The 27,505-nt window shown below is 32.2% G+C and overlaps 3 protein-coding genes across 6 annotated transcripts; 1 reads left to right on the forward strand and 2 right to left on the reverse strand.

Moving 5' to 3' along the window:
* The first annotated feature begins 2,823 nt into the window (after positions 1 to 2,823).
* LOC148312530 (pancreatic lipase-related protein 3-like) lies at positions 2,824 to 5,980 on the forward strand. Its single transcript, XM_088276717.1, has 4 exons — positions 2,824 to 2,867; positions 3,553 to 3,773; positions 4,896 to 5,073; positions 5,769 to 5,980. The coding sequence occupies exons 1-4, from the start codon at positions 2,824 to 2,826 to the stop codon at positions 5,842 to 5,844; spliced, it is 519 nt and encodes a 172-aa protein (XP_088132843.1). The 3' UTR covers positions 5,845 to 5,980.
* A 425-nt stretch (positions 5,981 to 6,405) lies between these two features.
* On the reverse strand, positions 6,406 to 7,246 carry LOC148312531 (putative salivary secreted peptide). The gene has a single exon (XM_088277254.1). It carries the CDS (start codon positions 6,785 to 6,787, stop codon positions 6,431 to 6,433), a length of 357 nt encoding a protein of 118 aa, XP_088133380.1. The 5' UTR covers positions 6,788 to 7,246; the 3' UTR covers positions 6,406 to 6,430.
* A 3,589-nt stretch (positions 7,247 to 10,835) lies between these two features.
* On the reverse strand, positions 10,836 to 12,939 carry LOC148312532 (putative salivary secreted peptide). Of its 4 annotated transcripts, none has more exons than XM_088277192.1 (2): positions 12,860 to 12,939; positions 10,836 to 11,338 (listed from the first exon to the last, which is right to left on the reverse strand). In XM_088277192.1, exon 2 carries the CDS (start codon positions 11,330 to 11,332, stop codon positions 10,976 to 10,978), a length of 357 nt encoding a protein of 118 aa, XP_088133318.1. In that variant the 5' UTR covers positions 11,333 to 11,338; positions 12,860 to 12,939; the 3' UTR covers positions 10,836 to 10,975. The 4 variants fall into 4 exon arrangements, with proteins under 4 accessions (XP_088133318.1, XP_088133316.1, XP_088133319.1 ...); XM_088277190.1 differs by having other exon boundaries at positions 10,836 to 11,348; positions 12,860 to 12,936; XM_088277193.1 differs by lacking the exon at positions 12,860 to 12,939 and adding an exon at positions 12,129 to 12,844.
* Between the last annotated feature and the right edge of the window lie 14,566 nt (positions 12,940 to 27,505).

The raw sequence follows: 27,505 nt of genomic DNA on the forward strand, positions 1-27,505 counted from the left end.
AATAGTCAATAATTAGACCGGATTTTGTTCGTTATATCAGAAGTTCGTTATAGGGGTCCGTTATATCTAAGTTTTACTGTAATAAAAATTCCACATATTTTAATTTGATGTATTTACAGCTTATTTTAAATAAATTAAAAGTTGTAAGTGAAAATAAGTACGAAGTTAATTTAAGAGTTGTTTTAAAAAATACTTTCAATTTCGTGTGTCCTTGAATAAATACCATTTCACACCATTAACTCGAAAGAGGATTCCTCCTCAACGTCCACAGCTCTCCCCTTGAGGTGAGATGTGTCACCCGATTAGTCGCAATTATAAAGATCTGCATACAATTAGCATCATTCTTTAGAAATAGTTGGTTACGTATTATTGTGACATCATAATAGTATGTAACGATCATAAGATCGTCGTAAAATGGACATAATTGAATCTAATTTAAGGCCAATTTAAAATCTTGTTATAACCAAGTTATCAAGCTCTCGTGTTTGTACTTATACTTGATATGTATACATATGTTTATATTTTACGTGATTCATAAAATTTTAAGGCTACATGGCCTAGCCAACTGAATCCCATTTTCTTAACGATAGTTGTGACCATGGGTTGCTGCGTCTTAAAAAAACCTGAAATTCCTAAGTATTCTCCTTCTGAAAAGTCACTACTGAATGTTTCATAAAATTGAAAACTGTTTGAACAGCTATATATATTATGTTACTCGTATCCATGGGTGTTTTGAGCACTTTGTGCATTTTTTGTATGCAGTAAAATGAAGTTTCAAACCCCCCACAGTCGACATACCTACCTGCCTACTAAAAGTAGAGCATAGAGAAACAAATGAATTAACATGGTAATAATTATAATGATATGTATAACCTGTGTTTAAGGTTCTAGTTATCGAACGTGGGAACTTCATTTGACATGCATATCGCTTCGATACAGGTATACATTTATTTAAAATAATTATCTTTTATTACGATTTCCGCATAAAAAAATCGGAAAGGATATGTTGCAAATGGGTGCAAAGTAAATTAATCCAACTTATTATTGTTTCTTTAATAGTGCTTGTGTAAAGACGGACATCCAAGTTTTAATTATGAATTCCATAACCGAATATTTAACAGGATTATGTTTAGTTTTAATAATTTTTAAAATATTTATCCCGTTCGAAGTATCGGCGACAATTATTTGCAATGGTGCGTTGAATCAATTACATGATTTATGAAATTTAATTCGGTTTATTTTTTGTGAATGGTTCTTTTCCTACTATGTTTTTCTTTAAAAGTGTTTAATGAATTAACAATATTTACAGATTATGGTGGAATGAATGTAACGGAGACCTGTGATTCTAGTTGTAGTTCTCGAGAAAATTCAGTTAAGGACATTTTCATTCGATATTATTACGGGTATGGATTATAAGTTTATAATAGAGATGCACCGACTAGCTGACATAGTCGATTCAATCGAATAATCGGTTACTTTGACGACTTCGATAACTTTAATACAGAATGTATTTATTTATTTATACCATATCTTTCATACTTTTCAGTCCCACGCTGTGCGATTTCAGGGAAGGTTTCTTGAGAGATTGGGCCATGATGCTTGAAGACCCAGAATACAATAAAAATGGATCTGTTACTCTTTATATCCACGGTTACACGGAAACTCCATTATCCAACAGTACCAAAACCGTTTCCAGGGCGTATTTAAAAGGAAGGCAGGATATTAACTTCTTTTTCCTAGATTGGTCCAATATGAACCATCAGCCGTATTATTTTAATGCCGTTCCAAATTGCCCCAAGGTGAGTAATTTTATCATGATATAAAGAAAAAGAAATAAATTACATGTTTAAATAAGTAAATGTACACGGTAGAAGGAGTGAAAATACTGGCAGGATACATAATTTAGTGACCGGTGTTAACCGGCGACCGCCATTTTCTTTTTCTCCTCTATTCATATTCTTCAGCTTGGGGATGGAGGTCAAGTTGATAGGGGTCAGCTCTCCTCGTCCTCAGGTTGTAGATCCTTCTGTCATGGATAACGTCACCATGCCATGTTCTCTCATGCCACGTAGGCCATGCCTTCGAATCATGTTCTCTTTCTGCAGTATCTATGAATTCTTTGGTCTTCCTCTAGACGTCTTTCGAGGAAGATTCATGGTGATTGCCTAATTCACAATATAATCAGGTTCTCTGCGTCCTATGTACCCATACCATACTCTTTTTTCTCAACTCATATTTATCAGGTACTTATAAAAGTAGGATAACCTTGACGGCAATCAATATTAAAACATTTCTTGAATGTTTTCCGCAGATACTTTGTGACACATTTTATAATATCTTTATAAAATTAATTAACTTTGTTTTCACCACTTGAGTTGTTATTTAGGGTTGCTATGCAATGAATAATAAAAATAACATTTAGGATTTCTATGGAGTGCGTGGAAGTTTTTGGTGAGAGTATTTTAATGTTTTTGATTTAAAATAAACCCTGATGATGACAAGGTATTGTCGAAACCGGTAGGTTAAATTGTATTAGTCAAAAAAGTGGTGAAAACAAAGCTAATTAATTTTATAAAGATAATATTAAAACATAATATTTTAACATATTATCTATGATATAAGGGTTTTATCACGCATATGTTAGCACGCACGTGTTTGGACTTTGGAAGAATATGTTTGATTCATAACATTTCAATAACACGAAGTATTTTTCAGGTTGCTAATGAAACCGCACGAGTATTATTAGATGGTTTATTAGGGAATGGCATTGAACTAGAATCTTTCCACGTCGTAGGTCATTCTTTGGGGGGTCAAGTGTCGGGAATGCTAGGAAAAGCATTGGCTGCGCATGGAGTTAAACTGAGCAGGTACCTACATACATATCGCTCACTCCTTTCAAGAACGTCATGAATCAAAAAACTTGTTTTTTTCAGGAGAACGTTTTTAAAGTTTAAGAATATAATAAAATGTATTAAAAATAAATATCAGGCCACTTAATGAACTTTTTACTGTGCAACATATCTTTTTAGGTAAAACCCGAAGGTTTTTCTCCATTTGAAAAATATTTAATATAATTAAAAATTATTAAACAAAAGCATTTCTTCAAAATGCAAAAGATTTTTTTTTGCCCTGTTGCGGGTAAATATTAACCTAAAAATATGCCGCTTTTGCTGGAATATAGTAAATTTTCTGAGCATTCCGAACACATGCAACTGAAAATTGACAATTTTTGATTTATGACGTTCTTGAAAGGAGTAAGCGATATTTTTAATTAATTTTTTAATTTTTTAAATTAGAAAACCAACAGAATATTTCAGCAAAATAATATAAAACAATTTAAATAAACTGTCATAAAAGTATAACTATATAGAACATTTCTTTATCAACTGGTCAAATAGACATCAAAAATATGTTTGACTTAGTGTTAACAAGTTACTCAGTGAGAAATTGACAAGTACATACATTGTCAACATTATTCTAAGTCATCACATCTCAACGGAGAAGTTATCCTTCAATATTACCTGATAATTTTATCGTAAGTTGTTGAAACAGAATTAGCGCATTGGATCCCGCGGGCCCAGCTTTCGACACTCCAGCAGCGTTACGTACCACTCACCTGGATAAGGACGATGCCGAATTCGTGGACGTCATACACACGGATGCAGCCACTTTCGGAACTCACACCCATAACGGTGACGCGGACTTCTGGCCCAACGGAGGCTTGAAACAACCGGGGTGTGTGGATGATTTGGTACTTCGGGAGCATTATATGGGTGAGAATTAATCTCAGGTATTTTTCTCCTGTATTCACCTTAAGGGGGTATTCGCAAACCTAGTAAGCCAGACGTGTCTTCGTGCATATTTATTTATAGAATATACAAATATATTTTTAAATAAATATATTTTTATGATTTTTGTAAATACTTTTTAACTCCTTACCTTTCAATAACACTCTCTTTTTCAAAACCGTATATATATTTTCAAGATTATTTTTTTTAGTACAAAAGTGTTTTTTTTTGCCAAAAATTCAATTAACGTCAAATGTCACCTGGGTTTAAAGGAAATTAAGTTGAGGGTTATCGAATATTGATTGATAAATATTGGTTTATACCATCATGAGCGTGATTGATATCACAAAAGCAATTGTCAAATCAATATATGTAGAGATTGTTGGCTTGTTATGACAACATTTTTCAGGTGTGTCCAAATTCTTGTTCTCACATCTGGGTTTCTCCACATCTGAGTTTTGACATCCCAACACAGAATAAGAATATGGAAGTCTGGATATTTAGAGGGCTTATGACCTGTCATAGGCTGGTTATGTGATCACTTTACACACATGTAACATCCACTATTCTACCCATGAATTTTTTAAAACGAAATTTGAGTAGTGCGGTTGTCAATTGTGGGTAGAATGGTGAATATTACATTATTTTTTGAAATCTCATCAAAGATGAAGAAGGGGCTGAAATGCCCAGACTTCCATATTCTTCTTCATCTTTGATGAGATGTCAAAAAATAATTTGAAAATAACTCCTGTATTTGGAGATAATCCAGATTTTGTGAACAAGTATTTGGACACACTCAAAATGTTGTGAATATTACACATGTGTAAAGTGATCACTTAACCAGCATTTGATATATCATAAGCCTTGTAAATTCCAGACTTCCATATTCTTCTTCATCTATGTTGAGATACCAATAAAATGCTTTTGTATTTCTTTCTTATCTACAGTCATCAACCAAACTTCGATCAGCGCATAGAGAAAAACGTAGAAACTGTTTTATTTTTATTTTTATCGTCCACTTTGAACTCTCTTCTTCTTCGTGTGCAGAACAACTCATCCACTCCTTGAACTCCACTATTTTAAATTATAATATATATTCATTACCAGGGTTTTGCAGTCACCACAGATCGTGGGAATATTGGGCGGAATCTGTAGAATATCCACTTGCTTTCAAAGCAAGAAGAATTTATCCCGTATTTGATGTATGGTCCACAAAAATTGGCAACGACACTGATTATGACGACAACATAAGTATAACTTACATGGGGATTCATGCTGACGAGAAGTAAGTGAACACGCATTCTTGGTATATTATTTATCTTGATGATTAAGGGTGAGATTTCAAACGTAAAAATTCAAAACGCGACCGGCTGGGCGAGACGTCAAACGTGCTGTCTGCGCACATTTTTTAAAGAATATTTATTGGAAATAGATTTTTTTTCAATTTTTGTTTACATATTTAAAAAAATATTTTCTTATAATTTTTTCAAATTCCCTTTTAATGACTCTTTTTTTCAAAACTTTATAATTATTTCGATTTTAAAAAAAAATACGTGAGCATGGTTTTAAGCGAAAAATTCCATTGAGTTAAATGTTAAATGGGAACGAATGTATCGAATATCCCGTCTTAACCGTGTGTGGTACGATGACAAATCGGGTTTGCTGAAATTTAATACCAATTCTTGATTTAAGTATTTTATTTAAAATGAAAGACTTGTACTACACATGTTCACTACATCAATAAACAATGTGAAAGGTTTTATTTTTATTTTTAAATGTATGCATGGTTTTAAAAAAAAAACTAATTTGATTCCAATAAAGTAGTCCTTAAAAATAAATATTAGAGGTAATTGACACATACTCATAAATCCAATGCTGCATTCAAATAGCTTGTTACACGTCTTAACAAGTACAGACGTATAACAAGTCTAAAAAATGTAAAATAATAATTTGGTTAAAAATTTATTTATTTTATTTCAGTGCAAGGGGTGATTATTTTGTTATAACGCATCAAGCTTCTCCGTATGGTAGAAGAGACGATCATGACACAGCATAAACATGCAAGACAACATTTTGAAAATATCCTCAACCAGTGAAAATGCAGAACTGAGAAAAATATATCTCTATGTGTGAAATCTGCATAAAAAAATATTTCGTCTGTATAAGAGTTGTAAATTTTTAAAATAAAGTGTTAATGAAATATTGTATTATTTATGTAATTATATTACTTAAGGGATGGATGGCGTTTGTTTTTAGGAAAAAAATAATGAATTTAAAACAGGTGAGACAAGGGAATTATTTGTATTTTTTTAAATAATCTTTTCAGGAGTACAGCTAAACCAGTGCTGCGAGATGGTTGATTTTTGCTGAAAGAATTTTTTTTCTTAATCACGTATTTTCGTATTTTTTCTGTATTAGTTTCTAAGTAAAAAACGTGTTTTTATTATTATCTTTTATATTTGGTATAAAAATGGGAAATCGTATGATCGTATGATTTTTTTTTCATTACTAAGGAACACTCTTCATGTAGTTAAAATATAAAATAAAATAAAAATGAGAAAAAGGCTTTTAATTTTGTTATAAATTATATTAAAGAGATATACAATCGATTATTTAGGAAGTATGAGCAGTAAATTTTTAATTTATTGACCCCAAATTTCGAGGATGAAGTTGAAACCATGTCCTCGCTGAGATTTGAAGTGAAGGGTTACTTCCTTGAAAGTGACTCCACCGCTGAGAAGGGAGACGTACCCTCCATCTCCATTGATGTACTGGTCCAGAGCCCTGATGTAGTGGATGGTAGCGTTGTTAGTCTGTCCTCTGACCGGAAAGTAAACGTCGGTGGTCACTATTTGCAGGATAGAGGACGATTTCTGAACGATCTCGTAGTGGAGTCGCAGGTCTCCGATTTCCTTGTTTCCCATTTCAAAGTTGTTACTTTGGGCCAAGGCACTGGCTAGGAGGGCGAACGCCACGAGGAAGATCAACTTCGATGCCATTTTGAGCTCAAACCAACTTCACAGCACGATAGTAAACAAAATTGAGTATGTTTAATCGGTTGATTGATTTAACCTTTTATACAAAACGCTGCGTTCATGAAATGATAAAATTTATCTTGATGTTGTTATTTAATCATTATCTTTAGATTTTAAGAGGTTAATCGCGTATCAATTATTATCAAACACACAAAAATAAGTATCGTTTACTCATTTCAACATTATCGTGAATGAATCATAACGTTAAAAAGAATTTTATGTTTTTTAATAATAATATTATGAAAGGTTTATCTCATTATCTAAAATATATAATAATAAAACAAAAAGGAATGACAGTTTTCCAGGAAACATCTAGAAAATAATTAAAAAGTATTAGGTATGGATTCAAAAAAATATGAACATCGCATTTGTCATTATTTTTCAAGAAAAAATACTTTGATACATGTGTATCGAAGTATTTTGTATGTATCGAAGTATTTTGTATGTATATATATATATATATATATATATATATATATATATATATATATATATATATATATATATATATATATATATATATTCACATATATATATATATAAATATATATATATATATATATATATATATATATATATATATATATATATATATATGTATATATATATATATATATATATATATATATATATATATATATATATATATATATATATAATATATATATATATGTATATGTATATATATATATATATATATATGTTTATATGTATAACGTATTTTTTTTCAATGTTTGTAAAAATTTTCCGAAAAAATCAATTGAGATAACTGAACTAAAAAATATAAACACCGCATTTGTTGTTATTTTTTAAAGAAAAAAATACTTGACACATACTTATAACGTATTTTTTCTCAATATCTAACAAAAATTCCGAAAAAATAAAATAATTCAGATAACTGAAATACCTCACTACTAAATCGAGTGCAAGTGAATAATTAATCAACATTTATTTTCTATTTTTTCCGATACAAAACCAGTAAACGACACCGAATCAAACAAAAGAGAAAACCTGGTTTTGGATAGAGAGAAGCAGAAACTGCTACACAGACAAGAGTTGTACTCCTAAATTTAATACATATAATAAAAAAAACCCTAAAGAATCTACCTTGAGTTTTGATTTAGGTATTGAATATATTTTATTAGTGAAAAAATGACAAAAAAACGAATTCTGTTCTTTTATTAATGTCCCCAACACAAGGATTCTATAATCTTTTTTTACAACTTATCAAAGATGAAGAAGAACATGGAAGTCTGGGCATTTACACACATGTAAGATTCACTAATTCTACCCATTATGACGGTTGTCAGCCACGTAAATGACCAGACTTCCATATTTTTCTTCATCTTTGATGAGATGTCAAAAAATAATATGAAAAATTACTCCTATAATTGGAGATAATCCAGATTTGTGTACAAGCATTTGGACACATTCAAAATATTGTTCTTCTAATTATTGGTCATACTTTGCATAATTATTAACTTATAGTTATATATTATTATAATTAAATTCATATTTAAAAGTATTTTTTACGAAAACATGTGTATGACACACCTGTTGACAAAATACTACAACAGTTGAATTTGTATCCAACGTTACAAAGCGATGTAACAGTTTCAAGCAAATCTAATGGAAAACTAGGAAAATGTGGGAAATTTCAAGAGATGTCGCTTTTCTGCAATGGAAAAATAGAATAATGTGGCTGTTTTTTCCTTATGAAACTTACACATGACAGTTTTATATAAAAAATAAGTAATACTATAAATTGTAGATATTTAAAATAATTTGTAAACAACAATGCGTAGGTATTGGTAATTATTTTGTCTGCCTCGATACTGATTTGCTTCGGAAATAACACTCTCCTTATCATTCATCGTTCACTTTGTGTAATACCACTTTTAAAGTAGTATTACACCAAGTGAACTATGAATGATAAAGAGAGTGTTATATTACCATACCACAAAGTTAACAATGCTTTTAATATACAAAGTATGCTACGGAAATGTTTACGGCTGAAAGTGTATTTGGACGCCTTGGACCATTCGAGCCACAGCAGGGTGGATACGATTCTCAATTTATAAAATACGTGTGCAGCACCGTTCATGTGATCTACGTGAAACGTTTAAAAAATATTAATTAGAGAGATTAAACCCCATGGTAGACGACTCCCGGGCAGACCACCAAAGAGATGGGTCGATAGCTGGGATTCGACATCGCAGGAGGCTAATCCCCCTTAAAAACAGGCGGGCTTGTGTACAACAAGATGAAGAAGAAGAAAAACACAACGAGAGAGAGAAAGGACATCTCGAAAGAAATAGAACAACACTAAATTGGAATACAAAATGTTTTTTCAATATTTACCATACACTGTCATTGAATGGTGCTTTAATTGGTAATACTGATATAGATGGTTTGTAATAACTAAAATATTATACAAGATATTTTCGAGATAACTTGATGATTTTAGATAAATTATAAAGAAAAATATAAATCATCAAAAATATTAATTATAATTATCGCAATCGTATATATATTTGTGATAAGTATATATGTCCCTATTACGTTTGATAATACGATGGGGATTTTAAACATACGTTTGTGTATTTAATAAAAAGCTGTTTAAACACATCTCACAGCATGTCTTAATTAGTGAAATAAAAATTCCAATATTGCGATAGTTCAAATATTAGGAGACATTAAACACAAAAAATCACAAAATATTGAAGCAATGATGGAAGTAGGTTGATAATCTGGCAGGGCATTGCATTATACGTAATTATTTTCCAAAAATAATAAAAAGGTATATAGTGGTTACACAGTATTTAAAAATTTATTCCTGTTCTTATATTTTTGAGTCAAGCAGAAATTTTTTTTTAAGGATAAATAAAAATTTGATGAAAATTTAAATATAAAAATATAACACTTGTATCACACCAATTTTGGATATTATTAATGTAAACACGACCAGTTTCGAGAATTACAGATGTGTTTATTGCAAACAGTTTGTCCAGACGGTATTTATATATACATACGAAGTTATTACTTTCACCTGTTGATGAGTACATCTGTAGTTCTCGAAACTAGTCGTGTTTTCATGAACAAAACCAATCAGTGGTTTAAAAAGTGTTTTATTTTTATCATTAAATCATCATGTTAATCACAAAGGTAATGCGAAATCAATACATAATATTGATAATTACTTGGTAGAAAACGAAAATTCGACGTGGAAACCTACATACATATAAGTAAATGAATATTATATATTATATGCATATGCATTGAGGTTGAAGTGGAAACCAAGTTTACATTCTTGAAAATTATTTTAAAATATCGACACAATAAGATAAGCTATCATATTGAGTGTATAAAAAAGATATCAAAAAATTAAGTCAATACGTGTAAAGTAAATATATTAAGGTGAGAAAATTACTTTATTAAGAAAAATACTTTAAACATGGATATAAATATTTTTTTAAAAATTAAATTGTGTAAATTAAAACTGATTGAAATATTAATAATTATAATTCTTTGCTTAAATGAAAATGGTAAATAAATACAGGATAAAATTTTGTTTTATTTTTTACATTTTAATAGATTTATATTATCCACTGACACTTCGTGATGGAATTGCATTTTTAATTTATTATTAGATTAAAACCAATATTTTTAGCTTTTCCACTTTTTTATTTGACCAGCGACCGGGTTTCGTCGTTACCGACATCATCAGACTGGGAGTCTGATGATGTCAACCAGTCTGATGATGTCGGTAACGACGAAACCCGGTCGCTGGTCAAATAAAAAAGTGGAAAAGCTAAAAATATTGGTTTTAATCTAATAATAAATTTTTACATTTTGTTTATTTATTGTATTTTGATGTTAATACTGTGTATATCATTTAGAACTGGCAAACTAATCACAAGACAACCATGTTTCGTTTATGCTGTATATACTTGTATATGTCAATTGATATATTTCTAAATGCACCCCAGGATGTCAATTTAAATAAAAATACTTTAACGTTTCTGTACTTTGTTTATTGCATAACTGTAAAGAGCTGGAATACATTTTGATATGAGTTGGCATTTGTACAATTTAAAAGCAATTGTAATACGTAGAGTATTTGTATGAAAATTTGTGGTTTAGGGTTTTGATTTATTGACCCCAAATTTCGAGAATGAAGTTGAAACCATGTCCTCTCTGAGACTTGAAATGGAGGGTGACTTGTTTGAGCGAGACTCCACCGCTGAGAAGGGAGACGTATCCTCCATTACCGTTAGTGTACTGGTCCAGAGCCCTGATGTAGTGGATGGTAGCGTTGTTAGTCTGTCCCCTGACCGGGAAGTCAACGTCGGTGGTCACTATTTGCAGGACGGAGGAAGACTTCTGAACGATCTCGTAGTGGAGTCGCAGGTCTCCAATTTCCTTGTTTCCCATTTCAAAGTTGTTACTTTGGGCCAAGGCACTGGCAACCAGGGCGAATGCCACGAGGAAGATTAACTTGCCACCCATTTTGATCTGGAATCAACTTCACCGTACAGAAAAAAATACTTAGTGTAATCGATCAGTGAGATGTCTCGTCTTTTATACAAGTAATTAGGTTTCTAATATTGTGATAAACGTTATCACAAGCAGGTAAATGATTATAAAATGTAAATCACGTGTTATTATTAGATCACAAATCACAAAAAATTCTTATAAAGTAAATTAACAAATCGATATAACAGTAGCCAAAAATTTGATTGTATATCGATCCATTAAAAATAAAGCAAGTATTGAAAAAGCACAAAGAGTAAAGTAAGTATCTAAGTACAGTTTTAAAGTGATAATTAAAAAAAAACATATGGGTAGATACAGTAATTGAAATGAATCATTTTACATGAAAAAATATCAGATATAATTTTTTTAAATAGCCAAAGATTGAGCTGATTTCGAGCTATTGATGATTTCAATCACTGATAGGGAACGATTGTTTCAGCTGGGAATTATTTTATGAATAATTTTCACATTCCCGTAATATTCAATGACTCACAAAAATATGTTATTTTTATAGCAAGAGACGACCAATCGTTTTCAGTTTTGTCCTGTTCAATATTTCATTATGCAGGTAATAAATGCGGATATGTAGATGGGATTTTTTGAGAAAAAATCTTTATCAAAATGTTCGGTAAAAATTGTGCATATAAAATGTTGTTCTACGGCAACGATGAGTCATGACCTCAATCATTTCCACGTAGAACAAGAATGAATATTCAGTATCTGCGTATTCCACTTGAAATAATATTTGTTTAAACCACCAAGCACTTACGTATAAATGTTAACATAAGAATAGTGATCCGATCACAATATATTGATCGATCATTAATAAGTGTGGACCGAAAAGTATCGGAAGCATTGAAAATGGTCTCAAAAATTATTTCTTTGCTCGCGACGTTCGCCTTCCTGGGATGTATTCTCGCACAGAGCCACCATTTTGAAATGGGAGGCAAGCGTTTCGGCGACAGACAACTTCACTACGAGATCGTCCAGAAGTCTTCTGCCATCCTGCGGATTGTCACGACCGATGTTGATTTCCCGGCAAAACCGCAGACTAACAATGCCACCATATCTTACATGAGGGCGCAAGACCAGTACATCAATGGGGAAGGAGGGTACGTCACCCTTCTCAGCGGTGGTGTCAACTTTCCGAATGTAACTCTACACTTTAAATCTCAGAGAGGACACGGATTCAATTTCATCCTTGAAATTTGGGGTAGATAGGTGTTTGAACAATCATCTCTCGTGAACTAATTGATTGGTTTTAAAAAGTGAGCTGATTTTTTTCGGTGAGTAAATATTGTGAAATTGGAGGTTGAATTAGTGCAAATTATAATCTTTTGTGCCATTAATTGTGTAGATTAGATGAAAAGACTGAATGGAAAATTTGTATTTTATTTTACTTTAAATTATTTATTGCGTTTATATCAATATTGTTACTTGTATTGTATGAAAAATATAGTCTCATGAATATGGATTTTTCTGTTTTTCTTAACCACTTACCTACTTATTCTTAAACTTTATAAACACTGTAGTGTGTATCTAAAGTAAGGCACATACAGGCACGTTTAATCTGCCTGTGTCTAGTTTACTCCCAGTGTTGCCATATGCCAAACAAAAAAATCTGAATCAAACAGTCTAGAAATGAGTATAAAATCTACAACATTTTGAGTGTGTCCAAATACTTGTTCTCAAAATCTGTATAGAATCAATAACCCAAGATAAAACATACATTTTTACACACATTTTATTAATTTTAGAGATCAAATCCTTTTCTATTTTTAGTTTGTAGCATGGATCATTGTAGTTGTTTTGATAGTAATAATCCTTTCAACGCGTAACCTTTCAGTACTTATTATCAAATATTAATCATGCTCGATAATATACTATGGTATGTCCACTTCCAAATATCTGTATAAAACTAAAAGTACTACCTAAGAATAAAATCTGTCATCTGTAACGGCAGCCTAAAATCTGTATTAATACAGATAAATCTGTATATATGGCAACACTGTTTACGAGTATTATGAACTTTATTTGTTGTTGTTAAGTTTTTATTTGTATTTTTTTTAAATTTAATCTTGTAATACATAACACAACATTAACCTTAATTCACAGAAAAAAAATTCTTTAAATAACTGAATTTAAACAAGCGCTATTTACAAAAGCTTTATTATATTAACTTAAATCTGGACAACGGATTTTGAGTTACCATTAAATCACAACCCGACGAAATTCCCTTTAAATTCATTTCCTTGAAAAATAGTTGTGTATACACTTCATTAATCATTTCATGAATTTCCAGATTTCGTAATCTATTTACTGATTATTTTAATCAGGTCATTGTGATTTTATATCAAATGAAAATAAGTTATTGAATTTTAGGACCATCATAATTAAATGATAAAGAGAACCTACTTATTACAAAAACGGTTTGAGATGTAAGGTAACTATTAGATTCCTTTACAAATATGATTGTATTGATTTTTTTAAACACGCTGTATTACTAACCTAAGAATGATATATCGGCATATATTGTAGGTGTCACAGCTTAAGATGAAGCATTCATTGTATTAGTAAATTCATATTCATAAATTGTATTCATAGTGAGGAAAGAACGGTTAAACAAATTTATGAAGCGAATGTAGTTGGAAAAAGAAGCAGAGGAAGACCGAGGAAAACTTGACACAATCAGGTACGTCAAATACTTGAAAGCGGCCGGGTCAGGAGTCGTATTAATCGTCGAGTATGTATGAGGAGATGCACGAATGTAGAAGAGGCGAAGAATGTTTGCAAAGACAGAGTGGTGTGACGTTCGATTCTCTCTGCCTACCCCTGCGGGGAAGCAGGCGTGATGGTTAGTTAGTTAGTTAGTTTATTCATTATATTTAATAAAAGAAGAGGAAGTCTATGCATTCCAGGGCTTACGATCTGACATTTGGCTGGCATAAGTAATCACTTTATACACTTGTGTAACGTTTACCATTCTGCCCATTATTGAACATCCATATCGTATTGATTTGATGGATGTATAAACACATAAACTTGTATTGACGTATGAACACTGTTGTTGGATTCCTTTCGTATGTTGTTCTTGTAATTTGATAGATTTGGAATTTGGGCTGACTTTGGCGCCCTTAGTTGAGAATTTTTGAAGTAAACAGCTTACTCCAATTAAACAAGAATTAGTTCACATTTTTTGGAGAGAGACTTAAATTACGTTAAAATTTTTAGTAACTTCTATTTGACTAGTTGGTTATTGTAATTTTTTATTATTATATTTTTTTTATCACCCTAGGGATGGTATATCAACATGAAATAAATAATATATCATATTACAACAAACATATCGTAGTCATACAGGAGAAAGTGACCAAGTGTATTTTTTTGCAAAAACGTGATGATTGACTATTTGATATCTTACTAGCTTAATATTGCCACGAAAAAAAACACAAAGGATTTTAAACTTGGAAGTATTGATTATTGATTTGTTAAAAATGACAAACTGCATTGATGTTTATTTTCTTGCCAAGCAAAAGTGACTTAAATGACCCTCCTGAACATTTTACGTTTTGGTGGTTGGTCACTTTCTCCTATACGACTACGATATAACAAAAAATATATATTAAACGTACTTCGTCTCAAGTATTTATGCTTGTATTTTTTAAAGTAGAATCAGACGTAGAAATAAACATTAAAAATGAGGCCGAAATGCGTTCAGCACATTTTCCGAAGAATTTAATTTTAATTTTCACAAAACCCTTTATTTTATCTAAGTTTATTATAAGTTGAACCACTTTTCTCAATAAGTAACGTTAATTCAACATATTTAAACCTATCGAAAAATAATAGTCTTACTTTGCAAATGATCAAAAATTGGATACGTTTTTTTACTCTTGGGGTGTTGAATTTATGGATGCATCCAGAGTTCGACGGTGAAATTGAATCGGTACCCTTTTCGAGATTTAAAATTCAATGCAATGTGAAATGTGACCGGATTCTGGTTGACTCTATATTACTCTATTGAGGATTGTGCCATATCTCCTTTTTCCATTAGAGCCCAGCTCGTAAGCTTTGGTGAGGGTAGTGGAATAGTTCGGAGCACCAAAACTTATGTGTGAAATTTAACAACGCGACGGAATGAATCTGGTAAAGTAATATCGCCTTACCCCAAATTGCTTGAGTTCAATTCCAAATTGGTTGCTGACTGGCAACATGACAGTCTGGAAACACATTCTTGAAAGCATTGTTAACTCTCTTGTCGTCTCGGCAAGTACTTTATACGAAAGTCTATTTTGACATCGGCATCCATATCTTAACATGATTTTAACGAAATATTAGTAAAAATTTACGTATTACAAAAGTCTGTTTTAGTGTTTGAACAAAGTGAATGGTGCAGTGAAATCAGTTATAGCAAATAAAAACCTATCAGCGGAAGCTAAACTGGCAGTGCACAACTGAGTCCTGGTTCCAACTCTAATGTATGGAAGTGAAACGTGGAGTTAGCAAAAGAAGGATGAAAGTAGCCTGAATGCATTCGAAATGCGATCTCTCAGAAGAATGTGCGACAAAACGATGTATGATAGATGTGCGAATAGTGAAATAAGGAAGGAATGCAATGCTGAGATAAGCATTATCGATAAAATTAAGAAAGGTGTGTTGAGATGGTTTGGACATGTAGAACGAATGAGTGAGGAAAGAACGGTTAAACAAATTTATGAGGCGAATGTTAGTAGGAAAAGAAGCAGAGGAAGACCGAGAAAAACATGGCACGATCAGGTATGCCAAATACTTGAAAGTGGACAGGTTAGGAGCCGTAACAATCGGCGGGTATGTATGAGGAGATGCATAAACGTCGAAGAGGCGAAGAATGTTTGCAAGGACAGAGTGGTGTGGCGCTCTATTCTCTCTGCCTACCCCTGCGGGGAAGCGGCGTGATGGTTAGTTAGTTAGTTAGTTAGTGTTTGCATCAATATCTAAACATGATCTTAACGAAATATTAGTAAAAAGGTACCTGAAACAAAAGTCTGTTTTAGTGTTGGCATCAATAACTAAACATGATCTTAACGAAATATTAGTAAAAAGGTACCTGAAACAAAAGTCTGTTTTAGTGTTGGCATTAATATCTGAACATGATCTTAACGAAATATTAGTAAAAAGGTACCTAAAACAATAGTCTGTTTTAGTGTTGGCATCAATATCTGAACATGATCTTAACGAAATATTAGTAAAAAGGTATCTAAATCAATAGTCTGTTTTAGTGTTGGCATCAATATCTAAACATGATCTTAACGAAATATTAGTAAAAAGGTACCTAAAACAATAGTCTGTTTTAGTGTTGGCATCAATATCTAAACATGATCTTAACGAAATATTAGTAAAAAGGTACCTAAAAAAATGGTCTGTTTTCGTGTTGAAACAATATCTAAATATGGTCTTAACAAAATATCAGTTAAAAACTATCTAATACAACAGTTTCTTTTAATATCGGCATCAATATACAACATTTTTATACATATCTAGAAGTTCCAAGAATTTGAGTAGTGTGGTTGTCAAACACGTGTAGAATTGGTGAATGTTAAACGGGTAGCGATTACTTAAACCAGCCCATTAATTTCTCATTAAGTGTGTTTAATTTTTCATTAATTTATTAGCCCTGGGCTGCTCGGTATAATTTGATCTACGGACAGAAGTTTACGAACTAATTATTGAATTAATTTTTCTGTCTGACCCTGTCAATTTGACAAATTAGATCCTATTAAGTGATTAAAAATCTGTAGATTAAAAAAGTTTGGCGATAACTTCATTCATTCAATTCATTAAATCATCAAATTAAAATGACAGTAATAGTCACCTCTTTTTATTTAAGCGGGACATACTGCCATCTATCGACCTTTCTGATAACTTGCGTTATTATCGCTTTATTATTGTTTGGTCAAATCCAATATGGACGGCAATCGGAGTAATACTATTATGCGAATACGCGAAGCTCTGCAAATGCACACCGAACAACTATGCACAGAGGGAATTGGTATGCATTGCAGAGACATCTGTCTCTAGTGAACTTCAAGTGATTCAAGAACAATGTTTTAAAAATGGTTCATATATATAGAACTTCAAAGAATTTGAGTAGTGTGGTTGTCAATAATGGGTAGAATTGGTGAATGTTACACGGATGTAATATTAAACCATATCTGTTCCCTAGGTGGAGCATATGGAGTCCACAAACTGTATCCAGGCTTTTCTGTCGACTGCCAGCTCCCTTGCATCCTCCCAAGTCAGATCCGCGTCCCGAAGTTGTCCCGCAGTGGTCGTCCTGGGCGGTGCGAATCTGATGTAAAGTGATCACCTAAACCAGCCTTTGACGGTCGTCAGCCCCGTAAATGCCCAGACTTCCATATTCTTCCTCATCGTTGATGATATCTCAAAAAATACCATTTTTTTTAAAGTTACTAGAAACAAAAATCCAACTAATGATCTATAAACGTTGTATATGATAAGCATTGTAAACAATAAATGCAATTCCCATCTAAAAAAATACGGGTAGGTGCTTAATATAAAAATAATGTTTCAGCCTAGTGTCAAAGTTTAGTAACTCAATTAAAATTTTGGCCATTACCGTTTGACTGAGCGATAGTTTGTAAATATTTAACCCGGATAAGCCGAACGGTTTTGCCAAAGAGACGCTTTTGCTATCTTTCCCCCGGGTAAATAAATACTGAAGAAGGGTAAAAGGGTTAGAGTTGGTTAGTGCTTCTAGGATGATCTTGAGGTACGTATCTAATAATGGCCGCGTTAGTTCGCTCCAGAGAACTCTAAAGCAGTGCATCGCCATTAGTGTCCTAACTGGAAACATGCAGTGCCTTCCCATTACGTTCTTGCTTGAAAAATGATAAACAACCCTTTATTATAGTGTAAGTAATGGAGCGCGCATGAAATATTTTGCAAGGTTAATGTTTTGACCTAGCGTGCTGGGTTCAAATAGTGCTTTTTTATTCTCAATATTATTCATATTTAAAGCATTTACTTTGTGGTTAGTCATTTTTACTTTTTTATTTTTTTACAAAAATGTTAATAAAATTAGTATATAACCACTCACCGAGATTTTTACGTCTACCGGTTTCGAGACGTACCCGTCTCTTCGTCAGGACAATCACTAACACAGCATGCAAACAATACTACCCTTCACCACCATAGCACCATTTACACACTCAAAACTACACAAAATGTCTAACACATGCGATTTTTGGTCGACCCGAAGACCAACATGCACTATAGTTTTCAATACAGACATGCGTTACGAGCCGAGGTTAAACGTGCATTAAAATTAGACCTGTAATCGAATCAACTTATATACTCGTAGGATGAAAAGAGTGGGCGGGGTTCGAATTGGATATTGACGAATCGTGTTTAACCGATGAAGAATCAAACAATGGACTATATGTAAAATTTATTTGGTTGTTAATTAGAGGAATATTATTTTTAAGTGCTTTCCTAATATAAAAAATAATTTGGAGATAAATATATGGAGATTTTTTATATACTAAATACTATATACTAGATACTAAATAATATGGAGATTTTTTATATTAGGAAAGCACTTAAAAATAATATTCCTCTAATTAACAACCAAATAAATTTTACATATGGTCCATTGTTTGATTCGACATCGGTTAAACACGATTCGTCAATATCCAATTCGAACCCCGCCCACTCCTTTCATCCTACGAGTATATAAGTTGATTCGATTACAGGTCTAATTTTAATGCACGTTTAACCTCGGCTCGTAACGCATGTCTGTATTGAAAACTATAGTGCATGTTGGTCTTCGGGTCGACCAAAAATCGCATGTGTTAGACATTTTGTGTAGTTTTGAGTGTGTAAATGGTGCTATGGTGGTGAAGGGAAGTATTGTTTGCATGCTGTGTTAGTGATTGTCCTGACGAAGAGACGGGTACGTCTCGAAACCGGTAGACGTAAAAATCTCGGTGAGTGGTTATATACTAATTTTATTAACATTTTTGTAAAAAAATAAATAAGTGCTTTTTTTGCTTAGCTGATTTTTTTCCTGTTTTATTTTTCATATACTGAAAATGTCTTTACATTGATTACCTATACATGAAATATGCATTTTTAAAACAATATAAGTACGTGTATATTTTATTAATCCTTTCTAAACAAAATAGTTTATGCCAGTTTAGTAAAGATCATTTAGGTCACGGGTTCCCATTTTTTTTTAGTCTGGCGCCCCTTAATCAAAATTTCTCGTCAAAGGGGAAAATAAAATCGCCAGAATGTCCCATCATAGAAAGAGGGGAGAAATAAAAATATTGTTTAAATCTTCCTTCTAAGAACTATCTGTGTGTCTCTTTGGACTTCTTATGCCCTGTAAAAGTCTTCTAGAAAGTCCACAAGGGGACGTTATCGCTCAATTTGAGAAATACTGATTTAGGATAGGTAATTTTTTTGACATCTTAACAAAGAGAAATAAGAATATGGAAGTCTGAGTATTTACTTGGCATAGAATTTTGCTGCAGCGTGAATAAAATCTAGCAGATTATTTTAATAATGAAACAATTGAGTTTTGTTTCATTACACACGACTAACAATAGAGCGGGGGGGGGGGGTTAAGGGATGGGATTTTGTTTAATGGGAACAATTATTCTTCTTCTTCTTTCCATGTTCGCTACCTAGGTGGAGCATATGGCCAACACGAGACGTCTCCAAGTCACTCTGTCACGTGCCATCTCCTTGGCTTGCTCCTAGGTCAGTCCGGCGTCTCGAAGTTCCGCTGAGTATAGGGGCGCCGGAATCCTCGGGGTTGGAAGAAGAGACATGAGGGGTTGATGCACTCAGGTGGCATTCAAAGGACATGTCCTAACCATGTCCACCTTTCCTCTTTAGGACTTAGAAAGAAGGTGGACATGGTTAGGACAATTATTACCTATTATTATCTTTTATAACCCCACCCACCTCTATACAAACCTGAATAATTTTTTGCTCGTTAGTTTTTATTATTGATGATCATATCTGAAGTTTTCGAAACAAGTCGTGTTTAATGAAGTAATATAATACAAGCATTTATTTTTTTAAATAATCAACATATTATTCCATAAAGTAAATGCCATTTCAAAAAATAACAAAATCTACCAGATTTACGATAAAACATAAATGAAAAATAGTATTCAGAAAATCAGGGGCGCAATACAAAGATCCTAGTAATATGGCTAGTGCCACCCCTGAAAATATAAACCACTGGGTCACTTTACGGATAACTTTGCCGACTATCCAACCTGCGCTCGCTAAGAGTGAAGCTTATCAAGGATTTGAACACTCCATGCAACATGCAACTAACTACATAAAAGCATCTGGGATATGTTCTTCTTTACCATGCTCTAGTTGGGAAAGGGGTAACAAAATCATGGCTCTTGAGTCGCATGCGGTTAGTCAAGTTATGATGCTAATCAGTTTATGTACTACTATGTCTATTAAACTTAAGGCGAGATATTCCATAGCCGCGCCATAGAGTCGGACGTACTTATGATTAACACTATTTAAAATCATCACTATGTATTATTGTTAATGATTTATTATTTAAAAAAAAAAACAGCAACAACAATACACACACATACACCCAATGTCCACAGTTGGAGCTTTTTTTAACAAAAAAGTCCCGGAACTCACTCGTGTTAAGTTTTTTCTTAAAAAAAAATCATTAAAATATTCATTGCACTACCATATTTTATTATTTTGTTGAATTATATAAACATATATTGTAATTGCGTAACCACAAACATTGTTTTATCTAAATGATTTTGTAAATAAAAAAAAAACTATCAGTGAAAAGGTGCCGGAAGGCTGTTCACCGCGTTACATGAAAAAAATCCCTTTTCACAATTATTATCTATTATGATTATTTATTATTATTATTATTATTACCCAAGCCTCTGTATCCAATATGACCATTTCCCTTGGTCATTGAACAGTAAAACCAGTACGCTAGCTGTTATTTCCTTCGTTTCACTGGAAACGTTAGGTTTTAAATTTGGGTTGCCACCGATTCCAATGTGTATATTAACTGAGGTAGAAAAGTCTGTTCAAGATACCGTATTCAAACGAAATAGGTTCGCGTGAAAAAAGGATAAAATGTTTTACGGTATTTTTTACAAATTGCTTTTTTGAGGCCATAAATTAAAATCTATAGCCACCGCCGCCTCCTCGCTAGTTGCTTGTCTTTGTTTACTAAATATACTTCGATTTTCTCTCGGTAATTTAGTCTTGGTTTTTCTTCCGCAGTTCTGCGTAGGGTTAATGCGAGGATCTGAAAGGGGAGAAACATCCGGGCTGGCTATTAATTGAACATTTTACAGAATTTTTACTTCTGGGATATTTTTTTGACAACGATAAAATAAACATCCCTTTTAAGGGACAACAAACAAGACCGGGGCTTCCGTATTTAACAATTTGTATTTTGAAATTGATATTTCTGATATGAAATTCCAATGTTAAAGAAATACATACCTTGAATTGTTTTTTATTTGATACAAGAAAACCAAATTTTAAAATTATGATAATGTGAATATTTAGGTCATTCAATAAAAATATAATATTTAACGTACAATTATTTCAATGCGTTATTTTTTCTCTTATTTGTGTCTACATTTTGTACATTTGCTCATGTACATTTTGTGGATATTTAACTAGATATACATCTTCTTTACTGGATTTTCAAATTATGTGAATAAAAAGTATTTTTTAAATTTATGTTTTACTTAGTAAATACCTCTATTTAAATTAATGATTATAAAATGATTATTTAACACAATAATAAATTAAAAATGGATAGATTTTATCACAGAGTGGCTAGCGAATCAGTTAATAAAAAAGGCATTTCGATCAAGATTTTTTTATTGATATGGAACAATATGGATATATATATATAAGAATTAACAAGGATTACTTATCATTGGGTTATTTGAGTGATTCCTTTATATACCGTGTAAAATTCACCATTCTACCCATGTAGTAGATCTTTTCAATTGAACTGTTCTTCTTGAACTGTTCTTCTGGTGTTCTTCTAAGTGGAACAAATACAGAATTTGTGAAAAAATTGGTCTTTCAAAATACATAAATAAATTTCGGAATAAATCTGAAGACCTTTTACGGTAAACTACATAACACAATCACGCTTTGCAAAATATATTTTGTAAGGTATTTAAAAAGATAAGAATAGTGAGAATTTCACAGAAACAAAAATAGTATAGCACATTAATGATATACACCAGCCGAGTTATGGACGGGCAGTTAGAAATCCACTTCTCAGCAAAGGGGAAATATTTTCACTTTGTGGTAAAATCTATCCATTTTCAATTGAAGTTTTACTTGGTAAATGTAACTTTTTTCTTAAAATCTATTTCGAACTGTTAATGTTAAAATGGCGTTTGCATTCCGCATCATTATTAAACACCGTATGTGAAGCTAAGTCTATATTTTAGATCTGTGTCCTTGGGGCATTGAAGGTTGAAGAGAGGGTAGAAGCTGTTTCTTATTTTTATTTATTTATTTATCTATTATTTTTTATCGATGGGAGCATAGACAATAGGATTTAAACTTAGCTAACGGTGTTTGAAAATGATGAGGAACGCATAAAAACACGTGTCTCAGTAGATTTTAAGAAACAGTTGTATTTACTAAGTAAAACTTAATTTAAAAAATAATTAATATCTTCGAACAAATAAAAAAAATCAGACTGGCAATACAGGTTGAAGATAAAACCTTATACTTCTTACCCTTATCCGCACCCAATGGTGCATTGGGCACAGCATCGTATTGACGCAGTGTTTGTTATCTTGATCGTAACAGACGAAGGCAAGGTGATCACTCCAGCGCTTCAGAAACCTGTCCAGGGTAGTATTAAAAAAATATATTAAACATTAATAATTACAAAAAACATATATTTCCAAGTGAAATAGTGGTATTTACCAAGTAAAACTAAAATTAAAAATGGACAATATTACTTGAAAATTAGCCAAAATCACGTTCGTGCGTGGTGCGTTAGATTAAAAATATGTTTTAAACCAAGAAAAAATAATTGATGGCATCGGCCGGTATTAGACATCTCCTGTGAGAGCTGTAGCTAGTACTTAACACGTAGCATATGATAAAATAAGTAGTATTACCACAAAAGCACTCTATTCTGAGTAATTCGATGAACTCGTTTCGGGAATATGGTCTATAAGCACCGAACTCAAAGAGATTCGTTGTTTTATGAAAAACAAAATAATTAAACACACTGCCGGTAAACCAAAAAACATTTCGGAGGGGAAAATAACATCCGTGTTTATTAATTTATCATTTCGGGCGGTATGAATTGGGTAAACGAGATTAGAAAAGTATTGTAACAGAGAGATATCAAATGAATATTCGTTTAGTAACTGTTATGAAAATGAGGCAGTAACTGTTTTACACGAAATAATAATCTATATATTTTATTAATTTAATAGATTTATATTATCCACTGACACTTCGTGATGGAATTGCATTTTTAATTTATTATTAGATTAAAACCAATATTTTTAGCTTTTCCACTTTATTTTTATTTGACCAGCGACCGGTCCTTTGTAAAAAATATTTTTAATATCATACAATACTTAAATTCACTCAAATTAAATTAATTTCTCAATAAAATTATATCAAATCATGGTTATCAACTCCTGCCTTCATTTATATATAACATAACAATTTGTATAGCCTCCCACCAGTCTGATGATGTCTGTAACGACGAAACCCGGTCGCTGGTCAAATAAAAATAAAGTGGAAAAGCTAAAAATATTGATTTTAATCTAATAATATATTTTATTAATTTATTATGTTCTTCTTCTTCTTTGTTTTTATCCGTCTCTCCAATGTTTTGCAAAGGCATCTTCTTTGTTTTCCAGACTTCTCTCGTTTGGGCTTTTTCAATCCGCTTACTACCCGCCACGTGGACAATGTCATCTTCGTTCCATCTCTTTTCGCCGTTTTTTTGCCGTCGTAAAAATTACGACGACGAAATGACGATTCCTGGACAATTTTCTTCATCTCATCAAAGATGAAGAAGAATATGGAAGTATGGGCATTTACGGGGCTGACGACCGTCATAGGCTGGTTTAAGTGATCACTTTACACACGTGTAACATTCACCAATTCTACCCATTATTGCCAAACTACTCAAATTCTTGAAAGTTCTATATACATGAATCAATTTTGAAACATTGTTCTTGAATCACTAGAACTTCACTAGAGACATATATTGGTAAGATGAAAAGAAGCTTTATATTGAGCAGAAACTCTTTTATTAGTATGTGAGGTCCGAATCCTGGATTATAATCACACACATAAGAAACGCCAGAAAATATCATTTTCATTTTTATCAATTAAGCTTATAATTTGATCAGATAATTTATTCACAACATTTTGAGTGTGTCGAAATACTTGTTCACAAAAAACTGTGAACAAATATTTGGAGACACTCAAAATGTTGTGACCTTATTTATTCGCGATTTATTTATTTGTCGTATTTTTTACGAATGTTTAGTAACAACACTCGTAGGATAGTTATCTAAGCTAGTAATTTAGGGTTAATGCATTTTGATGGTTCTACTAGTAATACTGTAAAAACTGTAAGAAATACAATAATATCAAGGCGAAGGATAAATTTGAGCTTGATTTTAATGAACGACTTCAAGAAAAAGGTAAGTTTTAAATTTAATTTCTTACAAAGTTGTACAGCACCGAAAGGTTTAAAACGCAAGGATCGTACTGCAGCCTCGGGCGTAAATCAATGGTAGTAATTAAAAGAGCTTAAAATTGACTGAAAAAGTTTTGTTGTACTAAAATATTTTTCAGGCTTTTTGTCTGAAAAATTGTCGGAGGATAATTAGAATAGGCAAAACTTACGTAATATATGAGAAAAAGAGAATAGACATACATAAGCTATATTTGAGATGAAAGAATTATATTCTTAAATATCTAAACATAGATGAAGAAGAATACCGAAATCTGGGTATTTATAGCACGTACGACCTGTTTTGGGCTGTTATAAGTGATCGCTTTATACACGTGTATTACATTCTTTATTATATTCCTTACATCTCAAGAAAGATGAAGAAGAATATGGAAGTCTGGGTATTTACACGGCTTATGACCTGTCAAAGGCTGGTTAAGTAATCACTTTACACACCCTGTAAATACGCGGACTTCCATATTCTTCTTCATCTATGTTGAGATGTCATTATGTAAAAATAATTCCTAGGTCCAGAAACCCAGATTTGTGAACAAGTATTTGGACACAATCAAAATGTTGTGAATTCACCACTCTACCCATGATCGACAACCACACTACTCAAATTTTAAATGTTGTATGTATGCTTTAATTGACACCATAATTCATATAATAGTCGTCAGCACCATCTACGGTTGAGTTCCGTAAGTTTTTTTTCAGATTAGCTGATACCTTTATGAAATATATGTAAGATTCTTTCGAAATACAAAAGCTTAAATTAGAGTCAATAAATGTGTAACTGCAGTGAAATCCCTAAAAGAAAAAAATATTTTGGTTTAGGCATGTAGAACGAATGAGTAAAGAAAGAAAAGTAAAACAAAATCGTGAGGCGAATGTATTTGGAAATATAAGTAGAGAAAGACCGAGAAAAACTAGGGAAAATCAAAAATGAAAGTAGACTGAATGCAGCCAAAATGCGATCCAACGTTGAAAACGTGCGGAAAAACGTTGCATGATAGATGTTAGATCGGTGATATGATGAAAAAATGCAAGACCTAGATAAGCATCATCGATAAAATTAAGAAAGATGTGTTGAGATGGTTTTGGCATGTGAAACAATTAATCACTCATTATGAAGGAATAGTAAAACAGATTTATTAGGCGAATGATCAAGTATTTTGTTTACTTGAAAGTGGTCAAGATAATTCGGAATTAATGGCGGGTATGTATGTATGTATGTTCGCCTCCGTAGTGTAATGGTCAGCACGCTCGGCTACCATTCTGGAGGTCCCGGGTTCGATTCCCAGGGGGGGTAAAATAAATATAAGTGATTTTTTTCACTGTACCATTTATTCGATATTACCCTGGACTGGTACCTGAAGCGGAGGGCTGATCACCTTTCCTTCATATGTAAACGATCAAGATAACACTGCGTTTGTATTACGCAGTGCCCTATGCACCATTGGGGTGCGGATAAGGGTTTAAATAATAAATGTATGAGAACATCTTAAATTTAAATTAAACTTATATTTTGACAAATTATTTATTCACAAAATTTTGAGTGTGTATAAATCTTTGTTTATAAACTTGGGTGTGTCGAATTAAGAGTTTTCACTCAAATTATTGTGAATTTTTTACTTGCTTACTTTTAGCTTTTTCTTTATTTTATTTCCTTTAGTTTGCCTTCTTAAAACAGGAAGTATTAAATATTAGCTGGATATTTTCCGGGCAAAACAATGTTGACGGGAAAAAGTTATCACTGGAAATAAGCTTCCACAATTTATATCACGCAGCAGGTACCATGAAAAAGGACAGGATAACTTGTTAGAAAACTGAAAGAAAAATAATTTATTTTTAATATAAAAGGTTTAAGACAATTGATATATCACAGAAGTCTAATAGCCCACGACGCAAACAATAAATCATATAATTTTTTTGACATCTCATCAAAGATGAAGAAGAATATGGAAGTCTGGGCATTTACGGGGCTGACGACCGTCATAGGCTGGTTCACTAATTCATAACATTTACCAATTCTACCCATTGTTGACAACATGAGTACATGAAATAGTGTTATATCTCCAAAGTAATACAATTAATTTGAATAGCTATATAAAATTATAAAATAATTATGCAATCCTGTAAATAATAGCAAATTTCAGCGTAGGATTATTTGACTCAATATAATGCCATTAATCTGCATGTTCGTTGTGTACTTGTACATATACACATATCTGCATATGTTTGCATTCATAGCAATAGATAATGCATTGTTCGCAACGCTCCCGACTTTCTGTACACCGCGCACAGTATAGATACTAATATCTGGATATTCTCTACTGCGCGCTTACCGCTGCTGCAGATGGTGATTAGTTATCCCAATGTCG

The sequence above is a fragment of the Brachycentrus maculatus genome, unplaced genomic scaffold (assembly GCF_059751285.1).
Source record: "Brachycentrus maculatus isolate JH-2025_06_01 unplaced genomic scaffold, ASM5975128v1 h1tg000039l, whole genome shotgun sequence".
NCBI classification, from domain to species: Eukaryota; Metazoa; Arthropoda; class Insecta; order Trichoptera; family Brachycentridae; genus Brachycentrus; species Brachycentrus maculatus.